The sequence below is a fragment of the Amphiura filiformis genome, chromosome 13 (genome assembly GCF_039555335.1).
Source record: "Amphiura filiformis chromosome 13, Afil_fr2py, whole genome shotgun sequence".
Lineage (NCBI taxonomy): Eukaryota > Metazoa > Echinodermata > Ophiuroidea > Amphilepidida > Amphiuridae > Amphiura > Amphiura filiformis.
Window position 1 is genome coordinate 63,392,208 of NC_092640.1, and position 27,461 is coordinate 63,419,668.

At 37.6% G+C, this 27,461-nt stretch overlaps 1 protein-coding gene across 1 annotated transcript; it reads right to left on the reverse strand.

Moving 5' to 3' along the window:
• Positions 1 to 852: 852 nt before the first annotated feature.
• On the reverse strand, positions 853 to 27,351 carry LOC140168632 (glycogen [starch] synthase, muscle-like). Its single transcript, XM_072192037.1, has 14 exons — positions 26,985 to 27,351; positions 21,722 to 21,903; positions 20,565 to 20,756; positions 19,571 to 19,762; positions 14,739 to 14,883; positions 13,955 to 14,072; positions 13,036 to 13,156; positions 12,698 to 12,864; positions 12,137 to 12,329; positions 10,980 to 11,106; positions 9,565 to 9,722; positions 9,058 to 9,159; positions 6,826 to 6,906; positions 853 to 5,089 (listed from the first exon to the last, which is right to left on the reverse strand). The coding sequence occupies exons 1-14, from the start codon at positions 27,190 to 27,192 to the stop codon at positions 4,991 to 4,993; spliced, it is 2,085 nt and encodes a 694-aa protein (XP_072048138.1). The 5' UTR covers positions 27,193 to 27,351; the 3' UTR covers positions 853 to 4,990.
• Between the last annotated feature and the right edge of the window lie 110 nt (positions 27,352 to 27,461).

Sequence of the window (27,461 nt, forward strand, 5' to 3'; positions counted from 1 at the left end):
TTGACTCGCACTTACAGAAAAACAAAATAAGTTATGTTGCTGTAATTTGCAAGATAGTTACAAAATATAATTGGCAGTAACTTCCCCAAATTTTACAGAAAAATATTGAAAAATAAAAGAATGAGATCAATTTAGAAATGTATGTGCAAGCAGTGCACAGTAGAGCTCCCTGCATGTCTATGGGAGTGTTCTAATCAAGTTGATGGTTCATTGGTCATCCCTACTATAACTAGTACATTGCTGCATGCACCATACATTAGCAAACTCATGCATATCACAGAATTATACACGCAGCAGCTGATTAAAAGATATATCTTCATAGCTGCTGTGTGTCATTTTTGACTAATACAAGTCAATGTATGCCATAGCCTATAACTAGTAGATTGGTACATGCACCACGCATTAGCAAACTCCTGTACATCACAGAATTATACACTTAAAGCAGCCAATGGAGATAATTGGAAATCTTGTATTATCCCACTTGTGACGTCATACAATCAAAGTAAAGCTGTACATTATTGTAACAGTTGTATTCCATAAGTTTACCTGTCTCTGGGGATATAATACAATATTGCAGACATGTTTGATATTGCTTTAGATCCTAAATGCTTTGGCTGTCCACCAGCCGTTTTTGAGTAAACGCATGCATTAGATGTACTTTCGAAATTGGCTTATTTCAGTTGTGTAATTATTTTTATTTCGAGAGCTGTCATGCACAATTATTACAAAACCCATTACATGGTATAAGTATATACGCTCTTGAAATTTAAGGTATTAGCCACGTGGGGACAAAGTAAAGGCACTAAATATAACAAAGCAGCAAGGAAAATACATGCTCAGAGAGTATTACTATTAACTTTGGTGTATAGATTCATCAGGTTTATTCTTCAAATCAAACAACAAATGTCGCTTGACAAAACCAGCAAGTTTTTACCAAATTTTTGCTTCTGGTTGTGTGTTGTCTCTTTTTCCAGTTTCCAAAAGTGGGTCATATATATATGACTCGGATTTAAGTGCCTTCATCTCTATTCATGGTATTTGCCCCTCCTGATCTCCATCGATTCCCAATCCAGCCAAAGACATCAAATGTTAGTTTCCTGGTAAAGTGGATCAGATGTTCAGATCTGATGAAGTCCACAAACAAGATGGAAAATATATTAGCAAGTAAAAATTTAACTTGCTGGTTTTGTCAAGCAAAAACTGTATTACTAGACTGTTTTTAAAACAAGTTTTAAAACAAAGTTTTACCCATTTAAGATGGGTTAAGACAATTTATTTTAGAGTTACATGTAATATAACTTCAACAACCGACTCACACTTTTAAGCTGCTGTTATTGTGTTTATGTATTCCATATATTTCACTAAGCTGCCGTAATTTTTCATATATTTCATATATTTATTTTTTAACAAATATTTGGACCAACTATTTTTTCAAAACAGAACAAACAAAACACCACTGCATTTGTTGGTTTAAGGATTTTTACAGTGTATAATACTAGATACTTGTGCTATATACTTATATTTCTACCAACCTTGTCTCAATCCTTCAGTAAATAAAAATGCCTTTAAAAAGGAATGAGGCACCCAAGGAGTGGTGTAGGGTGTACAACAGTGGTAGAGTGAGGCTCTGATTGGCTGATTAGTCAAGTCCACCATTGGTAGACTGGCATTTCATTGGCTGATGATGCAAAAACACATCACATGCATGGAAATTGTACTCTTCGTCTTTGCAAGTATTAATTCAAAACCATCTGTTGTTATTACTGAAGAATTTAAACAGGTTTTTGTTTTAAGATTTCAGCTAATTTTTTTTCCTGTGGCATGATCAAAAACTATTGTTTACTTGACTCAATTTGTTTGATCATGTCATATAATTATTTCTCTTATTTTATAAGTTACGATCACCAAAGCTTCAGAATTTGATGTCAATAATACAGGTGTCAATTAGAGTAAAAAGAGGCGGAGCATGTAATGCGACTTTGCATAATTATCAGCCATTGAGATGCCAATCAGCCAATCAGAACCTCCGCATTGATACACTCTTTCATGACATTGACAAGAACCTGTTGAGCTTTTCTGGTGATAAATTATTTTTAAAAAAAAACCTTTAAAAGTGTTTCAGAACACCAGTAGTCTCATTACAGAAAATATTTATTGATCTGATAATATATCAGAAATTTACCATACTTTATGCATTTAATTTACACAGTAATACACACAACAATCACCGCAGTTTAAGAAAATTAAAAACGTTAACTGCAGCGTAACTTTAAAATATAATATAAAGTTTAACTTTATTACACTGATTTTATAGACGATATTATAGTCAAGAAAATGAAGGAAAACAATAGTCACTAGTCTTTGGAGAGATCTTGTGATGAGAACCAAGGTCCATTTCACAAAAACTACAAGATTAATCTTACATTTGAGTGTACATCCCTGTTAAATGGGGTGCCGTACCCAGAAGGAGGAAGGAGGAATTTGCTTCCCAAATCTTGGGCTTTTCCCCAGTAAAAATAAGAAATTAAAAAAAATCACCCTGGGCAACAGATGCAGCTTTTTCAATCCCTCCCACTAAAAATTCACTTTACCCCTTCACTGCCACCCACAGTGGAAATACTCCTAGTGCCACCACTGGGTACCTACATGTAGCTGATACAGCCAAATGAGCAAAACCTTGCTAAATTAGTTTGATTTATGTCAGATTTATTCAAGTATATGAATAGTAAATCTGGCAAAGACACTAACAAGTTTTAAGTACATGCTACGCTCTGGTTCATAGAATTCTACAGTGTTCCATCACATGGAAATATATCTTTGTGCATTTTATGGCTATTTAGGTCATACGTTCTTGAACATGAACTTTTGCTGACATTAATTGGGCTAATATATCTGACAGGCCAAGCCTCAAAATGAAGGCCACCAATATTATCACCTCACCCATCTGAAATTTTTACCTTAGTTTCCCAGACTGTGCCAATTTTCAAAGCACTTTTCAGTACTTTATGGCCTTGGCCCATTGTCCTTGAAACCAAATGAAATTTAATTTCTAGCCGAGATAAAAATTTAAAAACTTAAAATTTCAAACATGATTTTTTTTTTTAATGTTGAAAATACATCATTAAATAAGAGTTAAGAAGATATTGAGAAATACAATTCTGCATATCAATCAATGCTTTTGCCTATACACCACACAAAATATAAAACACAGCCCATTTGCACATCATAAATATCATAATGTTGCACTTCAAATCGGTGGGCTATCCAAAACTGCTACAGGAGTTCATGACATATATCTATAGTATGCAATAGACTTGGTATTACGTAGTGACTCTACTTTATGTTATCATTCTATATTACATAGGTAGCACCTGGTGGGTATAGGTATGATATACTGTAGGCGTACTTACTAATAAGTCTCTTTATTTTTACATGACACTTGGGAGTGGGGTTATAATTAATCACTCAATATGCATCTTTTACATGCATAAAACATCTTAAGCATTGAAATGGCTGCCCCTTAGAGCAAGATTCCTTCCACTGACAGACTGTATAATGTATGTGTAGAATAAGACACATGTATCGATTGCTCAGTGCCAGAAGTGGGTACGTGCAATAGCTGCCACGTGTACCTGCCATGTGTAGATGAGTACAATGTAATGTGTGCAAATTGCCAAATGTTCACAGGGCAGCTTTTGCACTTATCCACTTTTGGCACAGAGCAGACAATATGATTGTGTTTTGTATATAACTTTACCTTATGAGAAAAAAAGTAAAACAGCTGCTTTATGATAAATGCATTCTTTTTGCATCACAACACAGCACATTCTAAGATGTTGATATATTATTATGTTATTTTTCCAAGCTGATCTCCCACATTCACAGAATTCGTTCAAAAATATAGGCCTGGATTACTAAATGTGGTCTTATAATACTCTGGTACTTACAATATTTATTTTTTGTTTCAAAAATTGAATGGACAACTGCAATATTTGCCATTACAAAATGCATAGCTGCCACATTTGTGTTTACGCACTTGTATTGACCTTTCCTCTGACGTCACCGAGATCCGACTTGTCGATATTGGGCCCTTTAAAAATAAAGAGTATTTGTGAAACATATATGTATGCAACATTTAACTATATACTGCGTTGCTTTTTTCTCCTTCTGTTTGTAACTTTCATGACAACGAAAAAAAGCACGCTTGTTTTCTCCTGGTCCTTCAAAACACACATTGTGAAGCTACATGTATTTGAAAGTGTTTTTTTATTTGATCACATTAGTAGATGTTATAGGACATATAAATAATGCAATGCCCTCTTCATTTCCATGCAAGGATGCTGTCCATATCACATATCGATGTTTGAGTGCATCATTGTCATAGGTTGTTAACGGATCATCCAAAATTTTTGCCATTTTCACATACATACAAAGCGTTCATATTTTTTCAAGAGATCGGCAATGATCATAAATCGGTAAAATTATGCTAACCTTTCAGCTTAAATGCTAACGATCAATTTACATGTGTGCCTCTTCCCCCTCATATGTATATGTACGCTTCGTACGTATGTGAAAATGGCGAAAATTTTTGACAACCCCCAATGGCGTAATGCTTTGTGCCAAAAATGCTCCTATATGTGCAAACCATTCTAACAGAGAAGCTTAAAAGACACCAATTATTGGACCAATGGCTTTTGGTGAAAAAATAGATACTATTTTGGTCCTCATGCATCAAAATCAAATATGGCAATGCTATTATAGACTTATACATGGTGCTATTCCGAGTCCAGACAATTGAAGAATAGTCTCCTTGGTACCAATATGCTTTGATCGGTGACGTCTGGGAAAAGGTTCCATTTTAAAACTTTTGTCCATTCAGTTTCTGTCTAAATACAAGGCAAGGTAGTTATATTATGCTGAACGAGTACAATACTTGGTAAAATTTGCTGACAATTACATCTGATGTCAACAGTAACTATCTATCCTACTCCTAGTCCTCTTCTTCATCTTGCTCAACTGAGGGCGGTGTTGATGCACGAGAGCTGGCAGGGGATGGTGGAGCGGAAGCTGGTCGTGGATAACGGAATGTCTGAAGAAAAATTAATAATAAAATAACATAGATATACATCTTATATGACTCAATAAATGCATTCAAATAATGAGCACATTCTTCTTTAATAATGAATGAATTTATGACCAATGAGTATTGAATAAACAAATAATTATAGTAGTGACTATATATTACTGCATAAAATCTTAATAAATTTTATAAAAATTAAATTGATCAAGATGTATATGAACTTTCAAACCATTGCAATATACCACATCCAGGGGCAAAAATTCTGTTTATTTGATAAAACATTGCAAGTAACTCCCTCTGAAAGTATATAGCTATCCTGAAAGTAGCCATCTTCAGTGTCGACTGTCTGCACACATGTCAGCCATGGTTTCCGACTTTGACATCTCAACTCGTTTGATAACAGATGTATGGACATACTTTTGAACGTCAGATTTTGTTTTTACCAGCATCCCTAGTTTGGACATGTCCCTCCAGACAGCCGTCTAAAATCCAGAGATAGCTTCCTCAATAGGTAAAATTGCTGTTTTGTCCTTTTCACATAGCGACATATCTACGGAACTGTTTTACATAGTGATGTATTTGCACAACATATTTATCATTTGAACAGCAAAATTGACATTAGTCCTTTTCAACATAGGATATATTTTATTTAATATTGATTTTTTGCAGAACAAGTTATGCTCTGATAATGATAACTGAATTACATAGAGTATATGTGACCATCCACCACAAAGTGGTAGTAAAGTCTAGGTCATTTTCTGTTTATTGCAGATTTTGAAAGAATGCACTTTCAGCTTTAAAATGACACCTCAACAAGCTTCATCGGACATCTGGAAGTGAAGTTATGGTTCATCAAAGGACAAATTCCTATATATTTTACATAGAAATCCATTACTGTTTTTGATTGTAACTCAAAATGGAAAATGCCGACTTTACGACTAGTTTGTGGTGCATGGGCACATATGGTACATTTGCATTACTTTTAACCAGCTTTTAATCAACATTCATAACCTCATTAATAAACGCGATGCGTGCGATCCAATTACATTTAGTTATTTGTGAAAACGCGCACGCAAATTGAGGTCATTAATATCTCACAATTGACCGCAAAATGCGTAATTGTTCCAATGTCGCACACAATTGACCGGCGCTTTTGCGTGTTGTTGTGCGTCGGACAAACTGCGCGCGCGCTGACTGCCGTATTTGGATTACGTGTTACCATATTTGCACAGATTGTGATACGCACTTTTGTTATTGGTCGTCCTGTTTTAGCCTGATCGATTTTTGGAAAGGGAAGATGTAAAAATCATCTACTTTTATCAACTTTTGAGCAAAATTTTGTGTTATTTTGTAAGGGGAGGAGATTAAAGTGACGGTTATGAATGAGGTTAATAACTTTGCATCGGTAATATGTCGGGCATTGTGAAAAATCTAAACATTTTGCTTTGGACCTCGGAATATCGCCCCTCGGGATATTCCTCGGTTCCAAAGGCAAAATGTTTAGATTTTTCACAATGCCCTCCAAATAACCGATGCGCAGTTATTAACCTCTAAATAATGTTTTAATCAAGAGTATCAGCAAATGGAAATTGCTCAATTTTCAAATTCAAATCTCTGGAAATGCGTATTTTGCAAATACGTCACTATGTAATACAGCCAACGAATTGTTGATGAATTCTAGCATGTTCTAGTCTAGCGAATTGATTACTTTTTGCAAAGATACATGATTTTGATATTGCACTTACTCCTGCTCCGTCTTCCTCGCTCTTTATAAAGTAATCTGGATGCGTCTTGTGAAGGGCTAAGTAGCGAGCCTTGCGATAGTACTGAAAACAAAACAGGAATAGTTATAATTGTAGGAGTGTAATTTATTATTTTCTGCTATTTGTTGTTTAGCTGCCCAAGCGAAGTCAACCAAGCAGATGCACAGGACGCGAGTTGTTAATCGGTGATGAACAACAGTGAAACATGACTGAATCCCTTTCTACAATGAAAACAATCTAAAGGTCGTCTAATTCAAAGGATTATTTCATGAGGAATTTCCAATTTAGTCATTGCCACTCAACATACAAGAAGATCAATGATTTTTCTGTTAATAGCTGCAAAAGAACTACAGAATAAAAGGACAATGTTTAGCTGCTTCCTCCAAAATAATGAAAACAACATGTAGTGCATACAAGTTCCAGGCATGGCAAATTTTACGCACTATCGCATATACGCACATCCATTAACTTGCCTTCACGTATACGCTACTGGCAATGGCAAAGTGTGGATTCATCACAGATTAACAACGGTTGGCTCCTGTACGAAGGTATAGGAAGAGTTGTTGAATGAAATGTGAATGATCAGCTGTGCACAGATCATTATTGCAACAATAACATCGAAAAAGAAAAGATTTTGAAACATCTGCATATGGATTTTCTTAGACTAGTTCTGTATGAATTTGCAACTAACAATCTTATCATGAACATTTCCTGATGAATATTTTCAAGAATGCAAGAAACATGGGGGATGAAGGCTTAGAAATGTCAATTACGTTTATTGCAATGGCCAAATAGAATTTGTTGTGTTAGCGTAACCTGACAGACTCTATAAATATGCCCTACTCTAGACAATTTTGTTTAATTTTGCCCCCTCCCCCAACATTTTGTGCTTTGGTGTTCAAACAACTGAAACACATAAATATCAAGATGGCTGTGCCAGTACGAGTAACAATGAAATATTTCCTGCATCAAAGCTTGGAAAATACTGGGTAAAGTCACTTTCGATGTGTTTAAGGATCAATAAATTATCTAGCACCACTATGGATGTATGTGTGGTGCAAAAAGTACATGTTTGAATGAGTGTTAAAAACTAAAATCAAACATTAACCCTAACACCCAAAAATCTTACAAAATCTTACGATGAAAAAATATGCGCATGCATGAATCCCAGGGTCTGCGATGACGCAATCAGCCTAAGTGTCATATGCGCACGGAATTGCTGGCCGGGCAGCAATAACCCGTGTAGCTACCGGACCGTGATCATGTGGCTGGCATGCGAGGGGTCAAAGGTTCGAATCCCGGGGTGCCAAGTCAAAAATTCTTCTTCTCCTTGACTTTTTCGGATCTTCTTTGACTTCCGATCCCAAAAAGCAGGGTCCAGTGTTAGGGTTAACTGAGATGTATTTGTCCAGATTAGAGCCTACTATAACCCTAACACCCAAAAATCTTACAAAATCTTACGATGAAAAAATATGCGCATGCATGAATCCCAGGGTCTGCGATGACGCAATCAGCCTAAGTGTCATATGCGCACGGAATTGCTGGCCGGGCAGCAATAACCTGTGTAGCTACCGGACCGTGATCGTGTGGCTGGCATGCGAGGGGTCAAAGGTTCGAATCCCGGGGGTGCCAAGTCAAAAATTCTTCTTCTCCTTGACTTTTTCGGATCTTCTTTGACTTCCGATCCCAAAAAGCAGGGTCCAGTGTTAGGGTTAATAACAAAAATAAAATCAGAGTGTACTTCCTCAATGTTGACAAGGCGCAACTCACAATGCGTATTTTTGTTCAGTTCACTATGCCAAGCCAAAACAACATATTCTTTTTGTAAGCCTTATGATAGGCCTAAAAAAATAGTTTGATTGGCGTAACCTGACCTACCCTAAAAATATGCCTTACCCTGACCTTTTTTGTTGTTGCAAAAGGTAAAAAAAATCAATTTAATAAATAAATAAAAAAAAAAAAAAAAAAAAAAAGTTCTGAGGCCTTTATTCTAGTAACACATTAAGAGTTTCTTTAGAAATGGGGAAGGAGGTCAGCCTTAGAACAAAACTGATCTTCCCTATAAGAGTAAAGCCTAGTGTCAAAGCCATATGGAATAAAGCTTTAATACAGTCCATTAATTAAAGCCTTTGCAGGAGGGTAAATAAACAGTTAATTTGAAAAAATGCCTCCCGCTTTCCTAAATAAAGAAAACAGGAAGAAAAATAAACTTACAATTCCTAGGCTCTTCCAATCCAGCAGTTCACTGAGTCGCTCAGTTCTGTTACGCTGCAGAATTCTTTGTCGTCTGGACAGCCTGGTGAAGTCAAACATGTACTGCAAAGGTACAAAATCACAAATTAAATCAAATAAGGTAAGTGGTTTTCAAACTCTTTTTCATATCTGGCCATACAAGTAGAAAGCGATGTGCACTATGAACACAACATTTACCTTCGCCATATCCCACCAGCCAAATTAGCCGCCTCTAAGAACTGTTTTGATTGGTTACAAAGGGAGCTATATCATGTATTGAGCCAATCAGAGATATGGTAAGAATAGTCAGTAGGACTGAATGAAATTAAGTTTAAAATCGTTTGAGAGATAAAAGCTATTTTGATTGGTTACATGATTATATCATGTAATTAACCACCAATCAATGGCTATGTATTAAACAAAACTGGAATGGAATGCCCATGGGGATAAATAGCATTACTTCTCCTCTTCAAAATTGCCTGCACTTACCCCGGCTAGTTGCTGAACGGACTCCTCTGGATTCTTGAATCGTCTATCCACTATGTAAATACCATAAGAAGTAGGATCAGCAATATGCTCTGACATGAAGCACCCAAATCCAGACAGGTTGGTGGTAACGCTAGGGATACCCATCACGGTGCACTCAGCTAAAAGAGGAAACAACACTTTGTTAATGAAAACAATGGCTTCATGACCAGGGTTCGAATTTGGCTGTATCGCAAAGCAATTTGCTCCATATTTTGAAGTAACTGCTACCCAATTTTGCATTTGTATAGCACTTTTTATAGTGCTTTAGTATACGGAAGTATCCTGATTATGACAAATTAACCAAAAACTGCTATGCAAAATTTTTAAACGAATTCGAACCCTGTTCATGACAGCAAAATTAACAAACTACTGGTGTACATGCAGGTATTATGGTACAACAATGCTGCTTTCTTTGGCTCTACATGTTGGTACATTAAAAAAATCAGAGACAAATTTCAATGATAAGAGATTATTGGCTTAGGGTCTGTACACAATTCAAACTCAACATGGGCCACAGTGGAGCAGCGGTCTAAGACTTTTAAGACTTAGACTCATACTTGCAAATTCAATGCTGGGAAGGTTACAGACTCGCTGTGTGTAGGAGGTTAAGCGACTATTTATTAAATATCTATACCGATACATGTAGCTTGCAGTCAGTATCGAAGAGTACAGGGTTAACCCCTGAATGTCCCTACCCACACCGACATCGCCTGGTTAATAATTACATTGTACAGCAGAGACACTAAAATGAATACCCGGGATTGATGCACGTGAATGTGCTATGCACGTTTTGATATTCAGACGATAAATCTGTGGATACCCGGGCAGAAAATGATGAATATCTCCCATAATCTTTTTATTCTAAAGAAGCCATATATTTATACTTGCACTTGAATATATGCGTTGAAAGGATATGATAGTCGTTACTCGTTAGCTTGCGTATTGAGAAAGAACCATGCGTATTGAGCTCAAAAACTGACAAAAATTCTGATTTTATACGTGCCGAACTATAGCGCAGCGTAGGCCACTCGTGGAGGCAATCTAAAAGCAGATGACCTCATGCCGTATACCATGCTCACTGACCGTACAGAGGTCAGTCACCAGGCTATTGTCAATAGCCTTAGTCGAATGTCCCTCGGCCCATTATGCGTCTCAAAACTATTAAACAGGTTGGAACAAAATGGCCATGCGTGGCTGTGGATTCAACCTACCATGGCAATTTCTACCATGAAGAAGATATCGGGCGATGACACTGTGCAACCCGTCCCAGTGTTCCAACGGACCCCGATGGAAGTAAGCTTCACAAAAGGCTTTCTTGGATTATCCAGGGTTGTAAACCCCGAAATATCAAAGATTGATTGAGAACCCAGACTTACCAGGAGTGTATCCCCACGGTTCATAATAAGATGGGAATACTCCAAGATGGCAGCCTCTCACAAATTCCTCATAGTCGCAAGCGAATAGTGGGTTTGTTGACGACAGGAACTCTGGATGGAAGATTACCTGTCAGGAAAAAAGAAAAGAAAACATTTATATATAGTGCAATTACATCAAGATTATTGCATTTTTCCAGAAGCCACTGATCACTCTATCCCAAAACACACCTTATAAATCATTTAGCATCATTCAGGGATGCAGCTATATACAGGCACAGTACCCTAATCAGCGTACATGTAGAGTAAACATCACAGCCAGGATCAGGTTCCAGAATTTTCATACAGGTAGACCGAGACAATTAGCAATAAGTTCCATTGTCCAGGGAAATATCAATATGTTAATACATGCGTATCACTTGTTGGGAGTGAAATTGTACAAAATAATGCACACATACTGAGATGTTGATGCGTCTAATGCATGAGCCTCGAAGGGGGTAGTGCATTAGACACATCAACATCTCAGTACAAGTGCATTATTTTGTACAATTTCTCGAGCAACAAGTGATACGCATTTATTAACCTATTTCATACACAACTAAAAAATCCTGTGATTTTTGCATTTTTATAACAAAATTGTCACTAAAAATTTGGAAAATGCAGGCAAATATAAATGCAACAACCCACAAGTAAAATGAACACGTCCGAAAGCAATGTGTGTACTACGCGGAGTGCGCACCCGTGCAATTGTACAACATTTATGCACGGCTAGTAATTTACTAACGGAGGCTCTGATTGGTTCTCACTATCAAGGAGTGTATGAATTCTTGGTATAACACTGTTTTTATCCCTATGAATCTTTCACACAAAAATGCCAATGTCTTAATTATACTCTGGTCAGCTTGTATTAGACGGGACTCATAACATCGTGGACTGATATAGAATGGCGTACACACAGCTGGGGCAGCACCTATGCGTATTCTGTGACTGACACACGCTTTTGTGAATATACACAGGCTCAAGTTGGAACTTTATTGACTCGCACAGTAACAAAAAACGAATAATTCTCGCCTATTACTAGCTGATGATAGTATAGGACCATTTTGGTCATCTAGTGATTGTGACACCCTGTATGTAGCATCACCCTTTAAATTGCTTACCTTAACTCTATCACTTTTGTTGTTGAAGAGTGAAATCCTACGTAGATGACAGAGAATCGGATCCGCGTGGTCATCAATTACATTGTGAGTGCATATAGCAGGTAGGCCTGGTCTCTTGGCGCTCATGATGCAGCGCTTAAGCTTAACTATGTCTTCTGGTTTGAGCAGGTCATCGCTCTTGGGTAAATTACCTCTGGAAAAAATGGAGAAATTTAAAACAATTAACAGTATCCAGAATCAAATTCACTCTGTGAGCCTACAACGGAATATATAACATCTGGTGCCCCTCAAGATAATTAAAGAAATAATGGGAGTGCCACCCCCTGCTGTGCCAACATAGAATATCATGTAACAGGCATGAGAATGATCATCCATGAAAAAACCTGAAAAGTTTGAAAAAGCCTGAAAAAGCGTGTGAAATGAGGCTACGCCCAAAAACGAGCTGAAATTAAAAATAAAGTGCGGGAAATTTGGACCTCATAAAAGCAGGAAATCCTGCAAAAGCAGGAAAATTCTCATGCCTGAATTGTAACTTGTTTTACATTCTATATTCTCCCCTACCTGAGCGCAGTTTCGTATATTCTTTTGCCAACTTTTTCTTGCACCGCTTCCACCGTTTCTTTGAGTTGTTTGCTGATTGCCTGGCCATGAAGTGATTCAACGTTGAAATTACTAGTTCTTGCTGGGAAGATGAGGAACGCCACCACTGTCATGTCACTCTTGGATGCCTGTCAAGGGAAAAATTTAATAAAATATTTTACAATTCAATGTAAATTCGGAGTTCTGGGTACGCAATATGGTAATCATAGCTACAGCATGATTGGACTTTGTAGTTTTATTGTCATGATGGGGTAGTTTTTTAAATGGAATAGCCCAATAAAGCAAGTGACCATCATTACCTGCATGTAATGGTTGAGTCTTGCGAGAGATTCCAAGAATAAATCAGCACCTTTGTTAGAAAACTCATAGCGGCCCGCCGTGAAGAAATATAGTGTCTTGTCTAGGTCAAAATCCATGTGTCTGAAATGGTTAAGAATATGTAATTATAGACAACACAAGGATCAAAACTATACAGCATAAGAGGTCATCATACTCAATCACCCTACGAAGTCAAGGTCAAAATCCATGTGTCTGAAATAGTTAGGATGGGCTTTAGGGTGAGGGTTAGGATTAGGGTAATTGTTTAGGGTTAGGGTTATTGTAAGAGTTTGGCATTAGGGTTAGTATTAGGATTAGTAAATAAATAATAGAGTGGTGTCCCGTATTCTGCAATTACCTTTTTGTAATTGTAAATAAATAAATAAAAAATAAATGTTGACATTTATATAGCGCTTTATGCCGTAAACAGCCTCTAAGCGCTTTACATTTATTCCGCCGTCATTAGAATATGTCGGAACCACGTTTGCAGCCTACAAGTGGCGCAGGGTCCATCAGTACAACGACTGTGACTACCCCTAACAGCTTCCCATTGCACCTGGGTGGGGTGAGGCAAGCGAGGCAAAGCGCCTTGCCCAAGGGCGCAACACGGTGGTGGGACGGGAATCGAACCCACGCACGTCGAGCAAGCTCTCAGATTATGAGTCCAAGGCCGTAACCACTGAGCCACCGTGCCCTCGGGAAATGTGGAAGTTTGGAGGGAAATTAAGGTCCTTAATCAAAGAAATACATAAGAATTTGGAGGGAAATTTGTCTTTTTGAAGGGAAATTTTGATCATCTTCCAGGGAAATTTTCATTTTTTCCAGCCCTGGTGTTGCCCGAATTGTTTGTTTAGTGAAGAGCACAAGCCATCTGAAGCCGAGATTACTCTATGCACTCACCCATGGAAGTGCCCTCTTACGAAGTCATTGATCTTTTCCTTGGACTTTGCGTGGAGATTTTGGAATTCATGGATCGCTTGAAACTTGACCACATTAAGACCATTTGGGAGCACAATATCTGAAAACATAAAATCAATTATATTATATTATTATCCGTTATAAGAAGAATAAACCAGCACATAAAACACAAGTTGGTAAATTAAGAAAATTGCTGTAACAAGCATTTGCTTTAATTTGAATAAATTCTTGGGGTTATGAGAAAAATATGAGCTTTCACCTGATACCAAAATTTGCATTTTGATGGGATAAAGTTAGGGATGAGGCTGTCAATCAGGTCACCCATCTTTAATAAAGAAATGAGTTGTCATTATTTTTCACATAAATTGATCCAACAAATTAAACACAGCTAAAGTCTGTCTCATCTTAAGGTGAGATTAAAACCATGTTGGATTTCGCAGTAATAGATTTGAATCGTGCCCGCGATCCTAATCCTGCAGGGCCTATACACACGACTGACATGTGTAGAGGGGCGATCTGTCCATACACTGGCAAGGCAGCCTCATAAACGCCTTGACTCAAATCTGCCACTGTGAAATCGAACATGGCGTTACTCTCAACTTGAGACAAGACACACCATATGTATACCCAATTACCCATGTATTGTTGCCTTTGGTCACAGGTCCAAGCTTATTTGCAATTGGATTTTAACCGTTGCCAGATTTTTCATTTTCAGCTATTTTACAATTTGACCTCAAATGACCTCAGTGAGTGACCCAGTTCTTACCTGGTTTTCTTTTTAACAGATGCTCCGATTCGTCCGCCGTGATATTTGACACAGTTGTGAATACGTGTGTGGCGGTCGCAGCAGCTCGCTCCATACAGTACCTGTGATAAATACCTCGATCACCTGCTTCCTTGTCCAAGTTGAACTGTCAAGGAGGAAAACAGGAACACATGTAATTCCATTAAAAAAAAAACAACGATGCACTTGTATCAGGACATAAATGAATTTAGAAGAGCAGCAACGACACCACTTGCAAATACATTCCAGATGTTAAATCTACATCATATGCAAAATTTTAGAAAAATGAATGGGCCGTTTTTAATTTTGGGCCATTTTTCTATAACTGGTCTTTACATGTAGCCCTATGGAGCTAGAGAGTCCCCCCCGTTGAGGGCGCTATAACCCCATTTTAGTAACAAAAATGTGATTTTGAAAAAAATGACCTGTGCTAATTTTCTAAAATTTTCAGAGTATATAGTATGAACATGTAGAAATATAATCAAGTAATTGCTCTATGTGCTCTTCTCCGAAAAAATAAAAAGTCCTATATACCTCAATGATAATGAAACCTAGGTGACATGTGTCACAATTCACATAATAGCTAGGAATAAATACCAGACTCATCTCAAGTGGAGATCACTTCAAATCATCCCTAAGTCACATGCTTAATGAATGTTCTCTGTATTCCTAATGTCCTTAACAATGTGATTTGGGGATGATCTGAAGTGACCTCCACTTGAGATCATCTGGTATTTATTCCGAGCTATTATGTAAAAATTTGATAAGGATGTATAGATAAGGATGATGGAAATGAATTCCAAGTCCCAATTGCCTGCCCGCATCAAATTTTGCCCAAATTATAATTCCTTGTGGTTAGACCCAAGATGTTGTTATCTGACGGCACTCCGATGCACACATTGTTAGGCGAACATCGCTATTGTGCATTGCAAGTCATTGCAAGAAATTACGGAATTTGCCGAAAAGGGCACTTGGAAACTAATGACCCATTGTCCTTGATTACACTGGTATGCTTTTTTCAATTCTATTATTGAGCTATTATATTCCAGTTAAAATCCATTCCCCCTATGGAAAACATGACTCAATTGTCCACACAGCGTGTGTGAATTTTAAACGGGGTTACCCGAATGGGCGACTCCCATTTGAAATCTACACCCCCTTGTGTGGGAGATAAAGGTCATGTCTTGGAGGTGTATGGATTTCAAATGGAATAGCCCATTTTATGTCCAATAGCCTTTTTCAAGGTGTCAATTTTATTTCTCTATTGAGCAGAAACTAAAAATTATGAGATAGGGAGTTAACTAAACCACTTGGTAAATGTAAAATATTGACAAAAACATGAATGAAGGTGCTTTCTTTCTTTCACATAAGGCCAATTCCATGCCAAAAGTGCCTTTGTAACGTCCGTAACAAAATTTTGGAACATTATTGCTCAAAACAGGAGCATTTATTTCAAACTTGCTAATCATGCCTCCATAGATTGATGTCACACCTACTTCAAGATAGTAAAGAAAAAAATCTAAGGAAGCACCTTGACAGTTTTTTTCATCATGAAAAGCGTTACGGACGTTACATTTGAGCTAAAATGTAACGTCCGTAACACTAAATCAACAGTGTAGGACGATACAGGAGTATTAATTTCAAACTTGCTTTTCATGTTTACATAGAATGGAGTCAGGGCTTGCTCAATATAGTTAACAAAAAAAAATAAAACACAGAACTGAATGGAGATTTACGGATATGTACCATCTGTCAAAAAGGCAGGCACTTTTGCGTAACGTCCGTAACGCTCGTTTCTAATTTCTGTAGCTAATTAACTAAGAAAGCCAAAACAAAATTGCTTAATTATAATGAACATTAGAGTGTGTACTAGTAGCATACTAAGAAATAAAGTGTTATCCTAACAGCAAACATGTGTGCTATTCACTTAAAAGTTGCAAGTTGCATGTATCTGTAACGTCCGTAACGGTGGAATTGGCCATAAATGGACATACTTTTACATCACATCATAAGCACACACTTACTCGACACTGTGGATAGTCATTCATTCAGAGGAATAGAAAAATATGCATACTCGTAGCCATGGAAATGGTTTTTTCTCACTGCTATAGTTATCACTCAAAAGATCTTATTTCATGAATATTTATGTGGACAAAAGCTGATATGTACACACAGTTGAGCAATGAGCAATCACAGATGACATACAGTGACACATGTTTGTAATGAGTATTTTTAAACACAAACTGGATTGATATATTACATGTACAGGACTGTAATCAGGACATGCTTTGTGAACATGAGAACAAGTCCTCAAACATTCAAATTTGAAATAACTATTAACTACAATTGGGGTTAGGGTGAGAGTTAGAATTAGAGTTAGGGTCACATGTTTAGGATTACAATTGGGTTTAAGGTTATGATTAGGCTATAGGTTAGGGTGAAGTTTAGGTTTAGGATTTAGGATCAGGATTTATAATATTAACAGCTTTAGAAGTTCCTTTATTCCATCTACAGCCCGCACATGGAATGCGCACCCGCTTCTTAATTCACATCCCATGACTTATGAAACAGGCCCGCATAAAAGTGGCGGTTCACCGTGATCTAGGCGCCAGCCTGTCAGCTTTACCATAATGATAATAACAGCTGTACTTATATATGCCTCGATATGCCTTGACACACACACAAAAAAAAAAAAAATTTTACAAAAAAAACATGCAGCATGCAGTGATGATAATGATGCAGGGTTCACAGGTTTTTGCCGTATGTTGAAAAAACCGCGGTTTTAACCACCAGCGAAAATGGCAAAAACTAAAAAAGTGATTTATAGTTCAGTTTTTTCATCTCAAAACAAATAATTAAGTTACAAAAATAAGTTCCCGAGTGTAACAAGGCCAGATTTTGTAATTATAAGCAATATATTAAGAAATTAAAGGCATGCATTTTCATTGCTCAAGTGCAGTGAACCGAAATGTGGCATGTATCAAATTCAAAACTTTTTCATTTTAAGGACTTAATGAGACAACAAATATGTTGAATGATTCGTTATAAGTTGTGTGTTACTGGTTATGAGCTTTCTGTGTCACTTTTTAATATTTGAGTGACTATATGTGAGTTTTTGCCATTTTTGCCGGTTTAAACCAGGCAAAAACTGGCAAAAACAGGTTTTTTGCCACTTTGCCGGCAAAAACCTGTTTTTGCCACCGAAAAACCGAACCCTGTAATGATGTGATCTGATGAGCAGTTGCCCCAACTGGTTTCATTACAAGAAGTTGTAATCATACTTCTGGTTTTGCAATCTCTATACTTTCTTAGCCAAGCTTGGTCTATGGTTACTCACAATTCGGTCGGTCAACATGATATCTCTCTTGCGATATATTGCTTCATGCAGGGTCAGATGGGCCCTGACCCAACATTTGGGGTCCCCAAATTTCCCTGGGCATGTTCCTTTTTACCCCGAAAACACCATGATTTGGACCGTGGTAAAATTGCAATATTTACCAAGCAAAATTCACCTTCATTTTGGGCTATATAGTCTGAAATTTTTATTTTTTGTGCGCTTCACGCAAAAATCTTCTAGCGAAATTGAAACCAAATATGCTCATCTCCCTCTAAATTGTAATGCTTCTGCCGCCACTGTCAATCTTATTACAGCTATAAGGCCCCCTATTCGTAAACCAAAACTTAGCCACTTGAGTGAACATGCTATCCTGGGGCCTCCCAAATTGTGGCCTGGCCCAGGGCCCCCAAACAGGTACATTTGTAAATCTGGCCCTGGCTTCATCTCATTGGTTGTTTTTGGCAGGAATTTGCTGTTCCATCTAGCACCCTGTGACATGAAATGGAATGCTTACTGTTGCACTCAATGGGGGAAATCACAAACATGCCATAAAATAAATACCTCTTGGAAATCAACTTCTAATAATTACCAAAGAATTGGCAAATTGGTATTTTCTGTCCTAAGAAAATTGACTGTGCAACCGAAAGGCCCTGTACAAACCAATCCATAGGATTTTGCGAGGATGTCCCCTTTTACAGACGTGAGAAATGCGTACATTTTTGTAAAGTGCAATAGATGGAATAACCCTGACCGAGAGAATAGCGCATGTAATGGTATTTGGCGTGGATTTTTGACCCTGATCATCAGGATTTTGCTTACATCTACAGATTCCTCAGGAATTAGGTTGTTTATTTATTGATACATATTAATGAGTTGCTTTGCATGATACAGAATTTTGGCCAAAGAAGCAAAATAGGTGATTTGCAATACACCCATGGAACTCAAAAAGTGGTTGCTTGCTTACCTTCTCCTGAAGTGTGTATGTTTTGTGTCCAAAATATACCCAAATTTTGCAGAGGAAAACAAGTGCAACCACAGAGAAAATCACATGTTTTAGTCAAAAAGTGGTAACATATGGTGGAAAACAACAGCGGCGTAGCCACTTTTTGTGTGAGGGGGCAAAGCTAAATTTCCGTCCCCACTTGTCAAATATTATATATCGCATTTTTAGTCATTTTAATGACTTTACCGTCCCCATTTTATCCCTGAAAATTTTCTGGGGGGGAGGCAATTCCCGGCTCCCCCTGGCTACGCCACTGATGGACAGCAATTGCATATACGGATTGTATGATTTTAAAATTTTGAAATAACTGTCAAAGCTTTACTTTAAATGGACACATGAATTGCTGATCATTAATCACAAGTTTTATAATCTATGCCCAATACAATTCACCTAAGTATATATGTATAATAAAACTATTTTACACATGTGGCTGCAAACCTTATATTTTACAGTATGTTAAACAAGCATTCTTACATTTGCCATATTATTATAGAAATCAACCTTTCCAGCACAGAGATATCGTCCCAGAAGGGTAGCGTGGGTTGTGAATACTGTGGAGACGTCAATATGCTTCAGACGACACAATAGCAGGCCTACACCAGACAGCCATTCGTGGAAGTGCCCTATCAATAGTGGGCGCTCCCACTCTTCAAACTCCTTTCGAAACTGCAACAAATGAAAAAGTAAACATATCACCAAGTGCTCTCCTGCTGAACAGTTTTCTAAAAAAGAAAATGATTTGTAGTGTTTTTTGCACTGGCACAATGCCTAGACGTTGATCAAGATCGGTTGGCGCACGCCATCAGATATTTACACTGGTTAGTAAGCAAGGACCGTTGATATATCAATAAACCCACTATCCAATAATAATAAATATCAATATCGCTGATTAATTTCTAAAGAAAATCAATATCTAAGTTGTCGATAATGACAAAAAAAAGTATTGAAAAATCAGGAAAAAAGGACTGAAATTGAACAATTGTCCTAGGTCATCATGTGATGATATACCTACTGAGGTTCCAAGGAGAAAAAGCTTTCCATGCAAGCAATGAATGAAAAAACTGAGGATGATCTAATTAGAAGATATGAGTAAAATTGGGAAGAAAATATTTTTATCGTTATTGAGTGGCCAATATTGATTTTTTTCATCCTAACATCGAAGGTCCTTACTTTTATGAATTAAGTCAAACAATTATAAATTATAATGAATAAAAACTTACAGAGGTCTAAGCTCTGCCAGAGCATTATTTTTAGGGTGAACCAAACCTCTCTGGTTATCAAATTAATCAGTGACGAGGTTATCTGAATTTGACAGGTGCTAATTGTTGCAATTTAACATTAAAACATCAATAAGGACCTGTCAAATTCATAGATAACATTGTCACTGATTAATTTGATAACCAGGCAGGTTTGGTTCACCCCAGAAGAACTGCTCTGGCGGTGCTTCCTCTTTAAGACAGCAACTTACATCTGCTATAAACCATGCGCACAGGTTACCAAATATGGTAGCATCATTTGCCTCTCTGTCGTGCCATGGGATAGCGATTCTTGACAGATCATAGAGTTCATCCTTCCAAGCCTCCAGATGTTTGGCTGCAGACCCAATGTCAAACAAGATGACCGATGGATAACCGTCAATAAGCCACCGCCCAAATACAACCTACAGGAGCACAAAAGGACAAAATAATTAATGCTTTAGGCTGGACAAAAATATTTATGTTTCTGGTCACCCGTCCAACTCCTCAACTCGCCAACCCAAAATATATTTGAGTGCTGCTGGGACAAAAATATATTTATAATTGAGTGGGTCAGTCGTTCCCCGGCCGACCCACTAAAATAGACCCTACTCAAAACAGTTGTAGCTTATATGTACACCTACATTATGTAAATACTTGTACATCATTCTAGTTTCATATGAAATATTTGAAGTTCTTTAAGGTGGTATAAGTATACTACACCCCCTGATAAAATTTTGTGACTAATTTTGCATTTTTCTCACAAAATAACTACACACTGGTAAAGTTATGTATCTAGGGCAAGGAATCCAATTACTTCACTGAAATTTCAGTAATTCAAGACAAGTGGTTCATTATATATGTTTAAAAGAAATTATATTCTAGAGGTACCTCTTTTCTTATGGTACCGCGGCTTGTCTTGAGTCACTGAAATTCCAGTGCAGTAATTGGATTCCTTGCCCCTACAAATGTATAATATACCTAACTTTTGTTACCAGTGTGTAATTATTTTGTGAGAAAAATGCAAAAATAGTCACAAATTTATCAAGGGGTGTAGTACCACCTTAAAATACATTATAATGGCTACATGTACACCAGTCATATCAATCATACACTATGGGACAGTCTATACTAACAGAATCTATAAACTGACCAGGTCTTCCTGCTAGGACTCAGATCACTAGTTACATGTACCACAAAGTTGTAGAAACATTAACATTTTTGTCCAGCCTGATGCGGTCAAGATCACCTGTTCACTGTTCATGTCAGTATATTTTGGGGGTCCATTTTCAGAATCCCTGCTGCCCAAACAAAAATAAACCCCAGCTGCAGAGAAAATTAATGTTACATTTGAAGCCACATTTATACAATGAAATGCAGAATTTAATACCTTTATTCCTTTGTCTGTCATTTGCTTTATCACGTTCTTGATTTTTGGATTATCCGTCTCCATCACTTCAACTTCTGTCTGGACAGTAGCCTCACTGTATGGACCGAGTAGGATGTACTGGTCACCTAACTCTTCAACGGTCACTCCAGCCTTGGACCGGATCACTGTGTAGATGCCGCCAACTGTATTAGTACAGGATGAAGAAGAAAAACATGAAAGAAATGACAGAGTCTTTTGTAATTTGTGACACAATTAAAAGTTGAATAGAGTAGGCAAAAATTAGAAGCAAAAACACAAGAAACTGGCGTGTGTAAATTAGGGGTTCATATTTTTATAACTAAATTAGGGGTTCATTCATTTATTTTCATGGCTAAACGGTTGTTCATACGGTACATACACGCTATGTAACAGCGTGCATAATTGGTCAAGAGCCGGGCATAAACAGCATCCCGGATGTGAGATCGCCGGGTAGGGAAAATGAAGGAAAATCATGGTTTTTAATAAGGCCCTTCGCACGTGATTATTACTATTAGTTTCCTGTTAAAGATTTTGAAAAGGGACGAGGTGACTTTTAATTATTAATTATCTTTTATTTTCTTAAATTTAGTTTGAACTAAGCAACTATTGACTTGTTTTGACTAGAGCGGGCATTTAATTATTTCAGAACAATATTTGATTTTATAAATAAGTGAAGGTGGAGTTGTAGGCTACTCTTTGTTCATTCATCATTATTGTTGATATTTAAGTCAGAAAATGGCAAGTAGAAGTAGTTGAAAGTTATTTTAAAGGAGAAAATTAGAAATAAAAATAAAATAATTAATTACGGTAATTATATATTGAGATTTTCAATTTTGGACGCGGGTGGCAAACAGGAAACTAATAATCAAGTGCGAAGGGCCTAGTGTTACTTGTAATTTTGTGTTATTATTTTGATGAAATAAAAATCACAAAATGTTCTGATGAACGGGGTTCATTCATATATTTTCATGACTAAGCGGTTGTTTACATTTTAATAGTCATAAAAATATATGAATGAACCTCCGCTACCCTGCCCATTCTGAATTCTGAATTGAATTCTATGAAGCACAGTGTCAGTATTAAAAAGGCTAAAGAAGTTCTTTTTACTGGGTTGAAAGTGCATTTTATTTAGCAATAAAATAATACCACAAGCTGCAAGCATGACAATAACTTTTTCTTGGCAGAGATATCATAATTTAATTTGAATCGAATTTGGAAGAACGTAACATGACCACCATGACCATGCAACTTTCTGCATGTTGTTATTTTCCTCTCACAACTACTAAAAATACCATAATTTTAAAAACTATCACTATCAGTTCCTATAAATACGGTAGGCCTACTTTTTTAAAGTTTTTTCATCGCTTATTGTGAGAAAACGTTTACTTGCTCAGTCCATCGTACATCGCATTATAACATCGCTCGCGCTTTCTGTTATAGCTCGCGACCATACATGCATATCCTACTCCCGAGTGTCCATAGCTTCTAAATGTTTTATTGTTTACGACCAGAAAGCCCGGCATAAACAACGTTGGACAATGATCGACCAACCACGCATGCTGTTATATAGCGTGTATGTATGAACTCAAGTTTCATCTTGTCGACAATCTAGAAAATTGCTTTGTCAACAACAGCCTTGAACTTTGTCAACAACAGCGCAAATAATGTACCATAAATATAAACATAAATTTAAATCAGTATGGCGCGGTATCAAATCAAACACGGCAGTTCATTACTGTTCATATGTATACACGATATAACAGCATGAGTGATTGGTCGATAGGCGGGCATGAACAACGTTTATGCCCGGCTTTCTGGTCATAAACAAACCGCGTTAGAACTGATGGACGCTGGTTGCCTACACCCATCGTATGTGTGAGTTACGGCTTTTCACAATCCTATATATTGTATACCGGCTCGGACGGCTCCATACATTCGATGTATGTACTTGTTGCCTTGTATGTACGCACGTTACTGCACGTATGCTTGCGAGCTTTTTACACAAAGCGCAAATGATGCACGAAATGTTCGCGCACGTCCAAACACGGTGGACTGAGCAAGTAAACGTTTTCTTACATTATAATTTGGAAAAACTTTTAAAAAGGATAGGGAATTTGTAGTCTAAAATGACGGTATTTTTTAGTTGTGGGGTCATTATTTCTCAATTCACCCAATGGGAAACACCTCACTCCCTTCAAATTTGTTCAAAATTGGTATACAGGGTGATTTTGGCTGGCAAAGCTCAAATTTCAAATTTAAGCTTAATCGGACGTACGGTTTTCGCACTATACCCCGTCCATTTTTTGCGATTTCGGCGAAAAATGGCGCCCCCATCAATATTGTCGCGACCATATCTCCGTAACTGTAGGTCCTACTGAGCTGAAATTGGTGTCATTATTTAGCTAATCTCTCAAAGAATCCAAATCTGCTATCATTTAGTATGTAGGAGTAAGAGAAAATTTGTGACCTTTTTTCCTGTACTTTGACCTTGAATTTGACCTTGTTGCCCACGTGACCGCGAAGCGAATTTACTTTCGAATTATACCCCCATATGTTGTCTACAAAATATCAAAAAATTGGAGGGTAATATTTTTTTTTTTGCTAGGCTTTCACAAAGCAAACATGCAGGTGAAAACATATGTATTTAATGCATGTACATATAGGCCTATATACAATTGGCCTATATTATAATAGTATCATGTGTACAATATACTGAGCCTACATACAAAATTACAGTTTTTCAACCACATGCTTGCTTTATGAAAGCCTAGCAAGAAAACAAAAAATATTACCCCTCCAATTTTTGATATTATGTAGACAACATATGGAGGTGTAATTCCAACGCAAATTCGCCTCGCGGTCACATGGGCAACAAGGTCAAATTCAAGGTCAAAGTACAGAAAAAACGGTCATATTTTTTCTCTTCCTCCAACACACTAAATGATAGTAGATTTGGATTCTTTGAGAGATTAGCTACAAAATGACACCAATTTCAGCTCAGTAGGACCTACGGTTACGGAGATATGGTCGCGACAATATTGATAGCGCCATTTTTCACTTTTAAATCGCTAAAAAATGGGCGGGCATAGCTTAAAACCCCATTGCCCAATTAAGCTCAAATTTGAAATTTGAGCTTTGCCCGCCAAAATCACCCTGTATACCAATTTTGAACAAATTTGAAGGGGGTGAGGTGTAAAATCATATTTTTTTTGGGTGATTTGAGAAATAATGACCCTGTGAAGGAAAATAACAGAACGCAGAATGTTGCATAAATGTAGGCTACAATGAACGGGGTTCATTCATATATTTTCATGACTAAATGTTGTTTAATCGTTTAGTCATGAAAATGAATGAACCCCTAAATCATGCATGCATCATGTCACAATTGTCAGATCATGAGATAGAGCAGACCATTTTGTTTCCTACTGATGGCACTTGTCTCAGACTTACACCCATCGAATGTGTGTCATTACACGCACCACCAATGGATACAATGACAACGTATGGAGAAATATATTTTTGTAAACAATTTGAGGTCAGTATGAAATTGATATTTTGTACAATTTGTACAGCTATCGAATCTACCCTATCACAAGCAAACGTACCAGTCGTACCTGTATGTAAAAAGTGCCCTTAAATACTGGACATCGCCAATATATTTGTGACAAATTTGTGTCCAGAACACGAAAAGTGTCCAGACCTCACGCTTGCTCTCTCGGCTACAACAATGGCGTAATCCATGTATTCCAGCGGTTCAAGCGTAGCTATGAATAATTAAGCAGATGACGTATTTACCAACTCTGATGATGCGTAATGACCTGACCTTGTCATATCGATGAGTTACATAGGTTTGATCCACCAGTCACCTTACTGCTTACGCATGGTCATTTTATTCCGCCATGTTTATTGTTTCGAGATCGGGGCCAAGAAACTTAGGCTACACAACGTGCACAGCTCTGACAATTTCCCACAATGCCTTGCGCATTTCCAGAAGAAGGCCTGGCGATTTCCCACATTTCCGGTAAAATTGTAAACAACGCCTGACGTTTCGATAGGGAAAATGGAGATATCGAAGTCGCATTTTACATCAAACAGCTGCAAGAGTAAAACGTTCTGAAGGATCGGTGATAATTAACAGCTGGTCTGCTATATTTGAAGTGCATATTGAAGTTTGTAAGTTTGTGACTTCGTATATTTAATGCAATTGATATTATAGGAAGCTTAAATTGGCAGGCTCTCGTGCCGCTGTCTCTGTCTCTTACGCGTATATGGGGCGTTCAGGGTAAGTCATACTGAAGTATGACTTACCCACACAGGGTATAGTGTGTCATCAGCCCTCCGATATGTTTGGAATCTGTATTGCCTATTCTGAAGGAATTATTGCCATGTAAACAAACCATCCCTTGGCCAATATGGACATGGTGTACAGCTATTCACTAATTCAGTAGGCCTAAAGTCTTATTCAGATTCCCTTTGACAAATTAAGCGTACTGCTAGCCGTCCAGCGCGTATTATTTGCACAAGGTCCAATGCACATGCTTGACGTCGCGCGCGTATACGCGATGGTTAAGCTGTCAAATGAAATCTGATCAAGACTTTACCCTGTTTTCATGGGTGACTGTACTAGTATGTAGCCTAGTCGGGATTATGCACTTTCAGTTTCTCACGCGTTTGAACGGGAATTGGATTGCGGACTTTTTCGATGTCTAGTGAGCAAATTTCTTCAATATTTTGAGAAAATGATGTCAAATTTTCTATTCTATATTGTTTGGTAATAATGTCTTTTGCCAATAGTATGTTTAAAGTTTTAATTTTGTGTTTTTGATCGCAAAGATCGGATATTTTCGCTTCGATTCAATTCTGAACCCTTCGCAAGGGTGCCGATTTCGCAGAACTTTGACGATAATTTTGCCTTTTGGACACTAAAATGCATTCGATCCTTAATTTTGTTTCAACCGAGTCTTAAATTAGCAAGCACAATAAGGTTGGTACCACTTTTATATACATTGATAAAATTTTAAAGATTTTTTTCAAGTTTCTAACCGGCGCAAATCGTTAAGGGTGTATTTCTCATTGACATCCAAAATGGGAAATACGAGTCTGATGGACATAGGAACGGCGTCCATGAGACTCAGCGAGTCTAATGTAGCCTGTAGGTACCCATGGATTCGATCCATGTATCTCAGACTTCAGGATGAGACTGCCTAGAGGATTTCCCTACATTCATGCGTTATATCTCTCTTACCTTTATTGGCAACTTCCCAAGCTATCTCAAACACATATCTGCACTCTCCTTCTGCAGTTTTACCCCTGTCCAGTTCTCCCATAGATAAATCGTCAAGAAACTCTGCCCCTGCACCAGCTAATGTACGAGTGAGACGGGACGAAGATCGTGGACGAGGTAGCTGCTTCCCGTCGGAAATCGGACGGAACGCAGAGTCTGCGCTCGCCATGGTTCACCTCAAAGCTGCACGATTATATAATCTTATGAATGAGCTGAATGATTTGTAGAATTAGTGCAAATCGTACTTGATTTTGATGAAGTTCATGGGCCTCTTCCATGCACGACAGCTTGCACGAATCGCGTGAGGCCGAGGTCAGGAACATGTCAACATTGCAAGAGTTCAATCACGGTGTTGCCAGAAAAATTGTAGCCCAAATCTTGCGGGGAAACACCTGCCCACTTCCACACTTTATAGACCCCCCACCCAACCATTAAGGT

Bases quoted from the DNA above. Each gene is read 5' to 3' on its own strand.
- LOC140168632 (XM_072192037.1), bottom strand. From the start codon at position 27,192: ATGGCGAGCGCAGACTCTGCGTTCCGTCCGATTTCCGACGGGAAGCAG. The intron at 19,763-20,564 runs GTAAGTTGCTGT...CATTTGTTGCAG, and splicing joins GCGCATGGTTTATAGCAGAT to TTTCGAAAGGAGTTTGAAGA. The intron at 5,090-6,825 runs GTAAGTGCAATA...ATTTTTCTTCAG, and splicing joins GCGAGGAAGACGGAGCAGGA to ACATTCCGTTATCCACGACC.